At 39.5% G+C, this 12,490-nt stretch overlaps 1 protein-coding gene across 7 annotated transcripts in view; it reads left to right on the top strand.

Moving 5' to 3' along the window:
• The window catches only part of SEMA3D (semaphorin 3D), a 151,229-nt gene extending 140,024 nt beyond the window's left edge, over positions 1-11,205 (top strand). For 4 of the 7 annotated variants that reach the window (XM_075144316.1, XM_075144294.1, XM_075144305.1 and 1 more), the window contains one exon: positions 3,788-5,452. In XM_075144316.1, coding sequence (XP_075000417.1) covers positions 3,788-4,201 — 414 coding nt within the window. In that variant the 3' untranslated portion in view covers positions 4,202-5,452. The other 3 variants (XM_075144336.1, XM_075144344.1, XM_075144354.1) reach the window with 3 other exon arrangements.
• Positions 11,206-12,490: the final 1,285 nt, after the last annotated feature.

Consider the following 12,490-nt stretch of genomic DNA (forward strand, 5'->3'; position numbering starts at 1 on the left):
TTTCTTGATAAAATAGTGTCAGAAATCTGCTCCCACTCCACTAAGAAAAGAAAGTTAATGGTAATCTATTGCTTTATTTTTGTGGTTTATAATTCATTCCCTATTGAACAAAACTATGTCTCTCATGTTTAATTTTTATTGTATGCTCAAATTTAAGCACATGTCAGCAAGCTTTTATGAATTAAAGCTTTTGTGCTTCTGAATTGTTAAATCCTATTTACAAATGTTTTAGGAGAATTATTGATTATGACATATTGGGGGGGGAGGGGAACAGTGAATCCACAACTGACCAAAACAAAATAATGTCTTTTATCTAACTAGTCTTTTCAGTTTCCTCAAAATTTAATAAAATATGTTTTACATCCATAGGTCAGGAACCAAAGAGCACATTAAGCATTCAAGTGAAAGGTTAAAGATCTACTACCAAGTAATGAAATGCCAGGTGTTTATGAAACTCCAGAGCCCTGTGGGGGGAAAAGTAGAGAGGAGAGACAGGAAGAGTTCTGAACCTATGGGTAAAACAACATAAACAGGATACCAAAAAGAGAAGTGAGGAGGGAAAACAGTAATGAAGTGTTGCTCAATACATGTGAAATCAGAGCCATAATTTCATCCTGCCAGAGGATAAGAAAGGAATGAACAATGAAGGCACAGAGAAGGAGGAGGTGACAGTCACCGTAAATCAATACCCAAGGTTAACACAGGACATTCTGTAAGAATGCTGCTTCATTAAAAATAGGAGTCGTGATGGGCTGGGATTAAGGGACACAACCAATTTAGACTGTTAGCTTTCTCTGTGGTATCCCAAGGCAGAGGGGGGCAACTCTGTCAGTTAACACATTTACGACTAGAAAGTGACGGCTGCTACACAAATGGTAAATAGTTACGAGTAGCAGGGTGCTGGACTTGGGGGTCCAGTGATCTTTTCAAGTCTAGATCTGCCATTATTCTGCCTTCCTTTCACTGAAAATAGGCGAAGCACTAGTGAGGGCTCTTTGGACTGGCGCCCAGCCAGCCGAAACAGCCAGCTGGAGATCTTCCAAGTGTAGGAGGTACACAGCTGTCAAGGCGCTCTAGACTACAATACTGGCAGAGCCACCGATAGGCAGATGCTACTGCTGCAATTGCATCAAGCCCTGAGCTCAAAGAGATCGGTCCTGTTTTCACTCAGACAATGTGGGAACTTGGTCTTTGCATAGCGCCTTATGAAACCCAAATGTCTGGAAATTAGCTGCTTCTTCCCATCCTTTTCCCTACATTTCTCAAACTTGGGTCTTAACGTTGACATGAAGTCTAGGCAAAAGAAAGAGAGGCTTCCTTATCGTGTTTCAACAGCCAAGCCCCTGCTTCAGCTTCACTCTGTGGAGTACAGCACCACAAGGAAATGCCTGCCCTAGACATATTTCTGCCTATAGCTACTTATTTGTGGATTCATTTATACATTTTATACTCCTGTTTTTACTGTAAGAAAGGTACGTTTACTTGGAATGAAGTGTCACCAGCTGATAAAACTGAAGTCTACTGCCCTGTGCTGTAGGTTCTGGAGGTGGAAAAGTGGTCTTTTCTAGTCTGTCTCCCTGCTATCTTCTGTGTATGTGCTTGTGCTTTGACCATGATTTCTCTGGTTTAAACTCAGTGTAGTAAATCAAAAGTAGCCTCTGCTCATGTAGCACCTGTTGTCAGAACAATCGATTTTCCAGGAATTTCCTGAAATTAGTGTGATTTCACCCTGTTGGTGCCAAGTAGGCATGCTTATATACAGTTTACAAACAAGGAAACTAAAGCTCAGATTTGACCCAACCCCATCAACTGGTGGTAGGAGCCAAAAAATACTTGGCCACGGAACCAGGCAGCCAGAGCCACGTTTTGACCAGGCTTTTGTAGCAGTTGATTTCTTGTCTCTGCTGCAGTCAGATCAATGGTAGGACACAGGCCTATATCGATCCATCCACATATCTATCTATCCATCTACCTACACACCTACTTACCTACCTACCTAATCTGTATGTTACTGAAGACTGCTACAGTTGATACAGTAGCAAGCCAAAGTCTCTCACTCTATGCATGTAGTATGTATATGTGTATTGCTTTTTCTGGTGAGCTCTAAATGGTCCCTCAAATTATTTAACCCTTCCAATGTCATTATCAGAGAAACTTAGAACAGGGTAAAGCAAAAAGCCCTAGGAGGTCATCTCATCCCTCTCTTTGCTCCAAGAGACCCTATTATGATAAAGTACTAGTGAGTTAGAATCATAACAGATGGAGAATTATATGTATGTGTACATTTTTTCCCATGAAGTAGAAGAGGGAATCATGTGCAGATTTTTTACATAAAGAAACAGTGTGTAGCTTACCCACTGTGAATAAATCTAATTTAGTCATCTTTATGCCTCCCTGATCTTCATCCTCTGAAGTTTGCTGGAGGGTCAGATGTGCACTCTGGGAAATTTTCCAGATTCTGTGTTGGTTCTCTCTTCCCCCACTCCCCCCTTCTTAAACCCACTACTCAGCCTTGTGCTGAAGTTTTTCTACATTATAACAATGCCACCAGCAGTGCTGAGGCTGTGTTTAAGGCCCTGGCTTTGCTGCGGGCTGAGCAAGCAGCACTCCAGGTCCTTCGGTGCCGTTGTGTGCTGCAGCCTCTGCGTGGCAGCAGAACATAGCCCGCCTGGGAGGTGACAGCTTTGGGTTAGACCAGGATCAGTTTCAAAGGAAATGCTGGTGTCGGACACTGGGAGTTAGGGCTCTGCTTTCTACTTCCACCTCTGCTACTAATCTTTATATCGTCTTTGGCAAATCACTTACCTTCTATGTTCCCCAGCTGCAAAAATACTTAGGTGCCCAGTGCCCTATCCTGTTGTTTTTTTTTTTTTTTGGGGGGGGGGTTATGCTTTTTTTTAGACTTAAGTTATTTTGGAAATAATTTTCAGATCACCAGATATGTAACTTACCTGACAGTAATTACTCTAAGGTGCACATTATTTTTAACGTATGAGTCTTGCTGTATTTTTTTAAATATTTCCATTCATAAATGAAATTACAGTTCCATGCTGACAGACTTCAGCTCTCACTTGCAATCTCATTCTTTTCTTTGCTTTTTTTTGCTTTTTTTTTTTTGCTTCTTTTTTCTCTAAGTTCTTCTTCACAGATCTTAACAATAAAAGAATTGTACTGGGTTGTATTTGTCTAAACTCATTGGGTGCTTTTAATCACTTCTCAATGAGGCAAAGCCAGGATCAACTTCCTTTTGTAAAACCCAGTTAAAGAAGATCAGAATCACAGCATGTCACTTTGAAAATCAGTAGTAGTATTTATTTTCAGTGTAATAGGTTCTCAGCACTCCAGATATATACAAGCACCCTAGTATATTGGGTGCGTTACAGATACCTCAAGAAGACCAGTTAAAAAATGAATAGGATTTGTGGTACTAAATAGCTACCCTTCCTTGGAGAACGTAACTTATTATTATTGTTATTATAGCAAACTTACTGCAGTTTGGTGTGATGAGTGTTACTGTGTCCTTTCAGCTGCACAGCATGTATCTTTTACTGCTGTAGGCTGAAATGTCAGTGATACAGATGCTATAGTCAGGAGCAAAACTCAGACATCAGAAGGATCTCCTGGTATCCATCTGAGCTGCACTTGCCCCACCGTGTGCTGGCACCCGAGGGATGGGACATGCCTTGTGCCAGCCGAGCCTTTCCTCCACCTCAGTATTGCGCTGACACGCGTTCCGGTTTTGCCGATGAAACTCACGTATCTCAATCTTCTTTGTCCAACCCCACAGTTGAAGGCTGATGAAAGGATCATCAAAACAGAGCACGGGCTGCTGATCCGCAGCTTGCAAAGAAAGGATGCAGGAGCCTATTTCTGCAAAGCCCAGGAGCACACCTTTGTCCACACCATCGTGAAGCTGAATTTAAATGTCATTGAGAACGGGCAAATGGAAAGCACTCAGAAAACTGAGGACGAGGAGGGCCGGGTGAGGGATTTGCTGACAGAGTCCCGGCTGAGGTACAAGGACTACATCCAGCTCGTCAGCAGCCCCAGCTTTAGCCTGGATGAGTACTGTGAACAGATGTGGCACCGGGAGAAACGGCGGCAGCGGAACAAAGGTGGTGCCAAATGGAAGCATGTGCAGGAGATGAAAAAAAAGCGAAACCGAAGGCACCATGAGCCAGCCAGGCCTCCGTCTACGTAGTTTGTAAATGCTATTTAAAGAAAGGACATTTTCCATGAAAAAAAAAATACTGTGTTCTGGTTTTGTTCATCTTGCCTATGAATTAGTACTGCTTCTTATTGAAATTAGATAACTCACCATCACTATTAATCTGTACAATGGGATCTGATACCAAATGAGACGTTCCTTATTGGAGTACCACACATCAGGCAATAATTTCAAATGCATTCATTAAAAAGAAAAGATGTACACTTTTAGCTAGTTTCTGGGTAGCCTGAGGCTACGTGAGCTGTGTTCTGTACTTCTTGCATAATTTTCACATAGGATTTAGTGTCCGTGTTCCCATGTCAATATTTGCTGCCACAGTCCACCCCAGAGGTGGCTATATTTCAGGGGAGGGCAGATGTATTTCTAGTTCTTTGGCATCTTTCTGAATAAGAAGAATGGTAGAAATGTGTGACAGATCTGCAAAAATACCCACTAATTTACCCATTGGGCTTGTATACAGGCACATGGGTGGGTTTGCTAGCACAGAGAAGCACAGCAAAAAATCAAATTAAGTATTGGCTTAGGGACAACATTCATTCTCCCCATAAAAAAAGAGAAAGCATAATCATAATTTAAGAGAGGGGACTTATCGAGCGTTACTCATTAGAGTTTGAGTAGCCACCAGTTTGCAGTCCATCTGCTGAAATGAAATGTTGACTCTAACTGAAACTGCCACCGAGATGCTTGGGAGTAAATTTCCTAAGTGGTCCATGGGAGGTGTGTGCACAAATCCTATTAACAAATAATGGGATTGCCTGCACCTCTCCTATCTCTCCAAAAGTTTGACTCTGACTGTTTCTCTGGCCCTTTGTTAGCTTTGTTTTATGCAGAGGAAGAGAAAAATAAAAGACAACAACAAAGCTAAAATGAAAGACGATGAGGGAAAATATTTAGTGGCTGAGACCAGTGCTCTTGATACAGAGCTGACATTCCTCAGATGTGTGTATTCTTTGGGATTTTCTCCCAAAGGTCTTATGTATTTTTAAGTTGAAAATTTGCATTGTTGGAATTAATACTTTTATTATAATTAAATAAAACAAAAGATGTCCATGTGTAAATAAAACTTGTAAGTTAGAAATTTGCTATATACCATAATTTCATTTGTAAAGTGTTCCTTGTTCCTTGGTTCATATTTTGGTTTTATTAGTGTAAATTTTTCCATATAAGCAAGAAACACTGGCCTCATTCTTGTCTCTTTTACATCAATGTGATTTCATTTATTTTTTTTCCTGATATGCAGCAACAAACACAAGCTCAAAATCAGGCCTACTGCCTCTTCTCATGAGTCACAGCCCCCCCTTCCTCTCTTCCATCTAACCTCCCTCCGTTTTGCCTTTCACGCCTTTTTGAGTGTGAAATGACAAATTAGCCACTTCCTCACATGGAAGAAAGCTTTGATGGATACCAAAACGACAGACTTTACTTGTTTCTCATGCATTCTACAGATCTTGAGAGCAAAGTCTGTGGGAAACCCATGTAATTGGTGTGCACCTCATTAAGGAACCGAAAACGTTGACTCTGAAAGTTGTAGATTTGCCCTTGCCCATGCTAGTGTTTGTGTGCGCATTCAGTCCCTGATCAATAATTGTGTAGAACCAATTTGCATCGTTGTTCATTTCCTCTCTGTTGAAGGTCAGATACGGCGAAGTGTTTGGCAGATTTCAGAAAGGAATCTCAGCTTACCCACGTTTCTTGTAAAACCCGAAAGCTGAGTTTGCATGTGTTGTATAAAAACCAGCGATACCATATGTCATTAATTTTAGATGCTTTTTTAATAGGAGATGTATGAGTTAATTAGGAGATATTAGATAGCATGCGTGCAATGCTTTGATAGTGTAAAGCACCGAGTGCTAAATATTATAAAATACATCTGTGGGAGGAGGGAATTTCTCAGCACAGGACCTTTAATCAGAGAGACTGATGCTGAAGATACTAACCAGTCGTACAGTACCTTGAGAACACGCAGAGAACTTTTTGGCATTTTTGCTGCAAAATAACATAGGCCAGGCATTTCACAAGAGGCTTGTCATTTTGGGTACCTTGATTTTAAGGCCAATTAAGACTACTTAAAGGAGGTATGGGGGGGTATTAAACTACTACATATAAAGCACCGCAAGACAGGGATACTCAATATTCTTGGCTGGAAAGTTATGCTGTCACCATACAGAACCTGGCCAATTATTCCTTATTAGATTTTTATCAGTCCACAAAGTCCCATTTCTCTGACTTGGACATTAGGTAAATGAGTGGAACCACACCAATGCTATGGAATAACAGGTGGTCTGCATTCACATGCACTGACAAAGGACCTACTCTTCTCCCCGGTGGTGATGCAGTACTTCAATTATTGCATTTCAGACAACTCTCATCACATGTTTGTCTACTTCGCAAAAAACCAAATCCATTTCTTCTTCCATATTTTTTCTCCTCCATGAAAACTAAATCATCTGATTTATGTTTAGATATGATTGGGGGTATGTATTCTATAAAGGAACCCCCCCCACTGACTTTAGTAGAAGTCTGGGATGACTAAGGGTCTCAGTGCTGGGAGCATTAGATTTAAATGGTTGAATTAAAATGTTATTACTCTTAAAAACAACTTTCATTTCTTTTATTTCAAATGTTGTTGCAATGAGATTCTTAAAGAAATGACCTCATCAGTCTGGGGTACAGTGGTAGCGTAAAACCCCAAGTGAGTTATAAGGCCTCTTCCATCATGGGAAATAAATTCAATATCCTCCAAACCAGTGTGCCGTATTGGGTTCATGCCACCCCAGGGAGTATATTAATAATATTGCATAGGTAAAAGTCTGTTTTGATACACTGGGTAAGATGTATGCTGTAGCTGGCAGGGCTAGCACAGCTCCTCATGCACAGCAGATATTACACATGCAAGGTGGCCAGAGGACCTTGGAGACCAGGGAATGAGAGGGACAGATCAGGGATCACTACAGGAGCTAAGACAGCGTTTTGTTAGGCAGGACTCAGCAATGCAATCCCAGGAGTAGGAGCAGGAGGAGCAGTGGGTCTTTCCACAACCTGCAGTCCCAGAGAGGGGTTCAGAGGATGAGCTAGCCCAGAAACCGTAGCAGGAGAGGATCCTCCTCTTTTCAAAAAATTTCGTCTTCTGTATAATTTAAAGGCTCAACTCCAAGTCTGGTTAAATTTCAAATCAATGATTTGGGGGTCAGCTGGGCTGCTGTGAGCTGCAGTATGAGCCACAACAGGCCCATAGTTAAAATGAAACTGAGCCTTGCCTCCTTCAAGAGCTCCATAAAAATGAAGTTAAACGAAGTTTTGGTCCAGGGTGGAAAAAAGTTGCCTCCATCTTAATAACTGTAGGTTTTAAACGGATCCCTTAGCGCATATGATACAACATAGATATTTATTTACATATGCGTTCAACCGGGCGTCCAATTATTAATACATTATCTTTTCCTTCAGAAAAATCTTTCCATTGACCCTACTTCAGCAAAAGGTCAGTGTTGGACTGAACTGAAGTGGTTTCAAACAGATTCTTAGAATAACCAGCACAATGTGAGCTGTAGTTATAAAAATGCTGAAAACTGACATAAGCTTTAAAGCCCAACAGGGCCCTAAACTTTGTAGCGATCTTGCAGTCAGTTAAAATAAAACAGAAAATGGGATTAGCAGAAAAAGGAATAAAGTATTAACACTTATTGTGATAAACTAGTTCCGTTACTGGAAACTGTTTCAACAACAGGTGTGAATGTGTGTTCATGCCGTAAGCAAATACTTTTCTCTCCAAGCAGTTAAACTTACATTGCTTGAGGTATCTAAGAACCTGAATACTTTCCAATTCATACGTACATTTTGGACCTGGTTCTTATGTCACTCATAATGAAGTAATTAGGTTAAATGCAATAGATTTCCTCTGGTTCATGTGCTTTTGAGATCAGAAGATCCCTACAGTTCAAGTGCTATGAACCCTTTAATCTAACCATTATGGGTATTGATCTGGATTTAGCATTTCAGATAATGAATAATTACTTGTCATTATATATTCTTGTAATGAGCCCTTGTCTCATAATAACATCTCGATATTTAATAACAACTAATAGAAATTGAGTTTGCTAATGTTTTGTCATATGAGCATACGTGTATAGGTGTGCATACACAAATGTCTTATTTTCTGTTCATTTTGTAACAGAGGTTAATTTGCAAAAGGCAAATGTGATTTCAAGAGTCAAGGTTCAGCTCAGCTTCCACTGACAGCAGAGATTAAAATCCTTCTGGAACTGAATTGTAGCCTAAGTAGGCTATAATCTATTTATAGTCTGGTGGTCAAACACCCAAAGCTATGTGTTGTTCTATAGAGTATATTGGCCTGGTTCTTCTTGCACACAGTTGTAGGTGAGATGTGGAGGTCTAAGGAATTACATCTGCACGAATGGAAAATTAAGCCCACATGTCTCTCTAATATATTCTGTTACTTTTTATAAACTTTAAATGGTCTCTATTGTAATATTTTACCATAGTGTTGCTAATATTACCCTGAACTGGGCTTCTGTCGTTAGCTGAAGTGTGACATTCTTTGCAGTTGTAATCCAGATTTCAAGGTTTGTAAAATAAGTTCATTACAGTAACAAAAAAGAAGGCATAGGAAAAGAGTTTAATTATAAATTCTACAAGACAGATTTGTAAGATTTTATTTCTATATATAAAAATAATGGTTATCCTAAAGTGTGTTAGAAACACCAGTATTTGTTTTCCTTTTTTAGTCAGGTAAGGATACATAACAAATTGTAATCTTGAGTTTTTCACTTGCCAATGTGTGGCTGAAACATCTGGTCTGACAGCTGTAGCAAGACTGGGTTTTTACTTGCTTGTTTTTTTCTTCCACCAGTTAAGCCCATTGTCTCCTGCCTTTGAGGCTCTCTGATCTCTCAGGTAACCCCACTTTTATATGGAGGAATACTTCGGGATCTGGTGTTTCCTTGACATATAAAAATACTTACAAAGTCACAGTATCACAGTCTGCCTTCAGACGATGACTTTCCTGAGCATTAGCTTTTGCATTCAGTTGCAGATGCAAACCAAACACTGTGAGGTAAATTGGAGACCAGATGGGGTTTTCATTTACAAAGGAAATTTTTGGGACTGTTGCTTAGAGCTCTCCTTTCTCTTTTTGCTTATGTGGTTGCTGTGTATAATTCTCCAATTTAAAATCAAAGTCTTTTGTGCTTTAAAGCATAAGATTTTCCATGTGATGTAAAAAACCAGAAGAACATTTCCAGGTGATTTTTTTGATTGATATGGACTGCTGGTTAATAGTTTCAAACAGTACAAGCCAAGGAAATCATCTGTCCAGCCATAGATGGTTGTGATATTTGTAAGGAGCCCAGACACATCTCAGTTTTGGTGGTGTTTCATATTCTGTTCCCTTCCTCTTATAGTATATAAGTGCTTTGGCTGGGTTTTGGGAGGGGGGTTTGGGGGTGAAGTGTGTTTTTTTTTTGTTTTGGTTTGGGGTTTTTTGGAGGGTCATTTGTTTTGGTGTTTTGTTTTTGTTTGGGGTTTTTTGAGTTTGTTTGTTTGTTTGTTTGTTTTGTGTGTATGTGTGTGTTTGGTTTGCTTTTAGTGTTCTACTCTTTTTTTTTTTCATGTTATTTCTCCTACTAAAAGGAACCATGCCCAAAGCCAGATGCTTTCTGGTGGTGCAACATATAACGAAGGAGGAACAGAAGGCTTGGACAGATATTTTGGTATGGAGATGACATAGTACATTTGCAAGGAGCAAAGTCTTATGGCTTAAATGACTATGTTGAGAGTATAAAGACTGTTGTGCCATTTCTCTGGCCCAGGCTGAAGTTGAGGGTAGAATTACAGAAGGTATATTTTTAAATTTCTGAAATACTGTCAATATAAACAGATCCAGAAAATCTGATCTGTTATTAGGTCTGTTATCTATACTTGCCAGAAATATCGAAATAAAAACACATGAACAGAATTTCACAGATTTCCACTTTCTAAATTTATTTTCATATTTTAAAATTCTTTATTTTTAAAAAAATGCTGTCTTTTTCATTTTAAAATATGTTTATTAAAATGTTTTTCACTAAGAAAATATTTTTTTTTCCTAAAATACTTTTAAAATCTGCAGTTTCAAGTTTCTCTTTGCAAAAACATCAGAAAAAAATGAGAAAGTTGTAAGTGGAAGTGGAAAATATTTTACATTTCCATGTGTTTTCAAAAAAAGACAAAGAAAAAGCAGCATCAGAGGTTGTTCATGTCCTCTTTTGGAGACTTTATGTGACTTTCTTCAAGGACATTTTCTGTAGAAATGAATTGTAATAATCACATTTTAAGACTGCCTGTGAACATATCTTGGCTGTAAAAACTGGATGCAAAGCATACGAATCTATGAAAATACAAATGAAAAATGAAAAAAAATGATCTCCAAACATAATTTTTTCATTTTTGATGATACATGCATCTCCATCGCCCTCTCCCGCACTGACTATCTCAAGATGTATATTAGCTGGGAAGAAAGGAAGAGATTACAAAAGCACATAATCTCCAAATTCCAAATTCCAAAATGAAAAGTCACGCTAAATGGTCTGGCTGCAAGGATTACGATTAATACCAGTAAAGACTATATTTTCTCCTAAGGTGAAATTCATTACTCCTTCAGAAGCCCAGCACAGGAATTGTATGCCATATACCTTCTTTTTTAATTTGTAAGACATGAGTGGTACTTAGGTTGACTTTGTGAGTGAGCTGATTTTCACTCTGTAGTATAACTATTTATAGAGTAATAAGACTGAAACATTTTGATAAGAGTATCTATTTGTAAATGGTGCAGCTCATTGAGTTAATATGATAATTGAAGTATAACTTAAATAAGCTATGTGTTTGCCATGCCTGCTGTTTTACTAAATATTTCAATCTTATATGCAAAGGTAGCTGAAACAAATGTATATTTCGTTCATACTATAATAAACAGCAAATTCTGAGTTTTTGCTTCTTTTTTAAACCCGTGTGAAACTACAGAGTAAAATATGAGACTTCAGAGAAACAGAGTCTGCAGCATGTCATGGAAATGGCAAGGATATTAATGCAAGGTTCAGTAATCTGAAGTCTCTTAATTCAGAAGTGTTACCTGAGTAAGGACTGTCCTCCACTGAGGATGTGCCTAAGACCAACAGAGTCTACAAAAACAGCTCAGAGAAACCATTGGCCTCACAGTGATTTAGATTAATACATGCAAAGCAATACACAATAGGCAGTTCTATGCTTATTAATTTAAATTCAATAATAGCTTTTTAATGCATGCATTTCTAGATCATTAGCAACTACTGTTGTCCTTAAAGACTGCACTGAGATTGTGTTTTACAGTTACCCTCAAGCCAAATTGATCGCCCATCCATCTTGGACTGCCTCAGGAGCACCTTTGGCTCTAAGGGAGTGTGACTGTCTCCTCCCTCTCAGAGTGTTTTCAGGGTGGGGGTAACTGGGGAGAAGGAAGGATTGTTCATTTTTTTAATGAGGTATTGCTGACTCTGTCCACAGTTATGGGGAGAGGGAAATTTTTGAAAAAAAAATAATTAAAAAAATCTTTAGGCAGGAAAATAAATAGGCCGACTGGTCCACCTCCTCTTCTAGCCTTCAGCACAGCCCCCTGTGTTTCAGGGAATTTATTAAAGGTTGAGGAGGCTATTTTGTTAACAGACAGTCAGCATGTTATTTCCAAGGACATCCGCATTGGTGCACTCAAGGATGCCTGATTCCCAGTCCCATGCTGTGTCCATTAGACCACGATATTTCTGACCCTTTGTTGGGAAAGGTCCCAGGGTACTGCCGGCCTGAAAGCTGACGCCAAATCCCAACTGCGGCAATAGCGTTCTGCTCACCTAAATTCCACCTGCAGTTGCAATTGGATATGGTATTCTTCATTTCCGAGCCTGAACTCTTGTTTCTGTGTTACCATGCGCTGCTAAACAGCTGCTGTGTTCCCCCATTCCCTCCCCACAGGTGGCTGCATTTGATAATGTCTCATGTAGGATCAATCTTGGTCCCATTGAAGTAAGTGGGAATTCTGCCAGCGTGTCCCAGATCTGGTCCTGGTAAAGCACTTTCAGCTCCTGCAGGAGAAGAGGTGCTCCACACAGGCTGGCTGATTATCCAGGTTCGTTAGCAGAGGCGGGTGTCAGAGAGAAAGACAGAAAGAAATCCTTCAGCTTCTTTCTGCCACGACTCGCTCAGCAAGAGCTTAAATGCAGCACTGGTTTGTGTGCGCTC

Source organism: Calonectris borealis, chromosome 1, assembly GCF_964195595.1.
Source record: "Calonectris borealis chromosome 1, bCalBor7.hap1.2, whole genome shotgun sequence".
Lineage (NCBI taxonomy): Eukaryota > Metazoa > Chordata > Aves > Procellariiformes > Procellariidae > Calonectris > Calonectris borealis.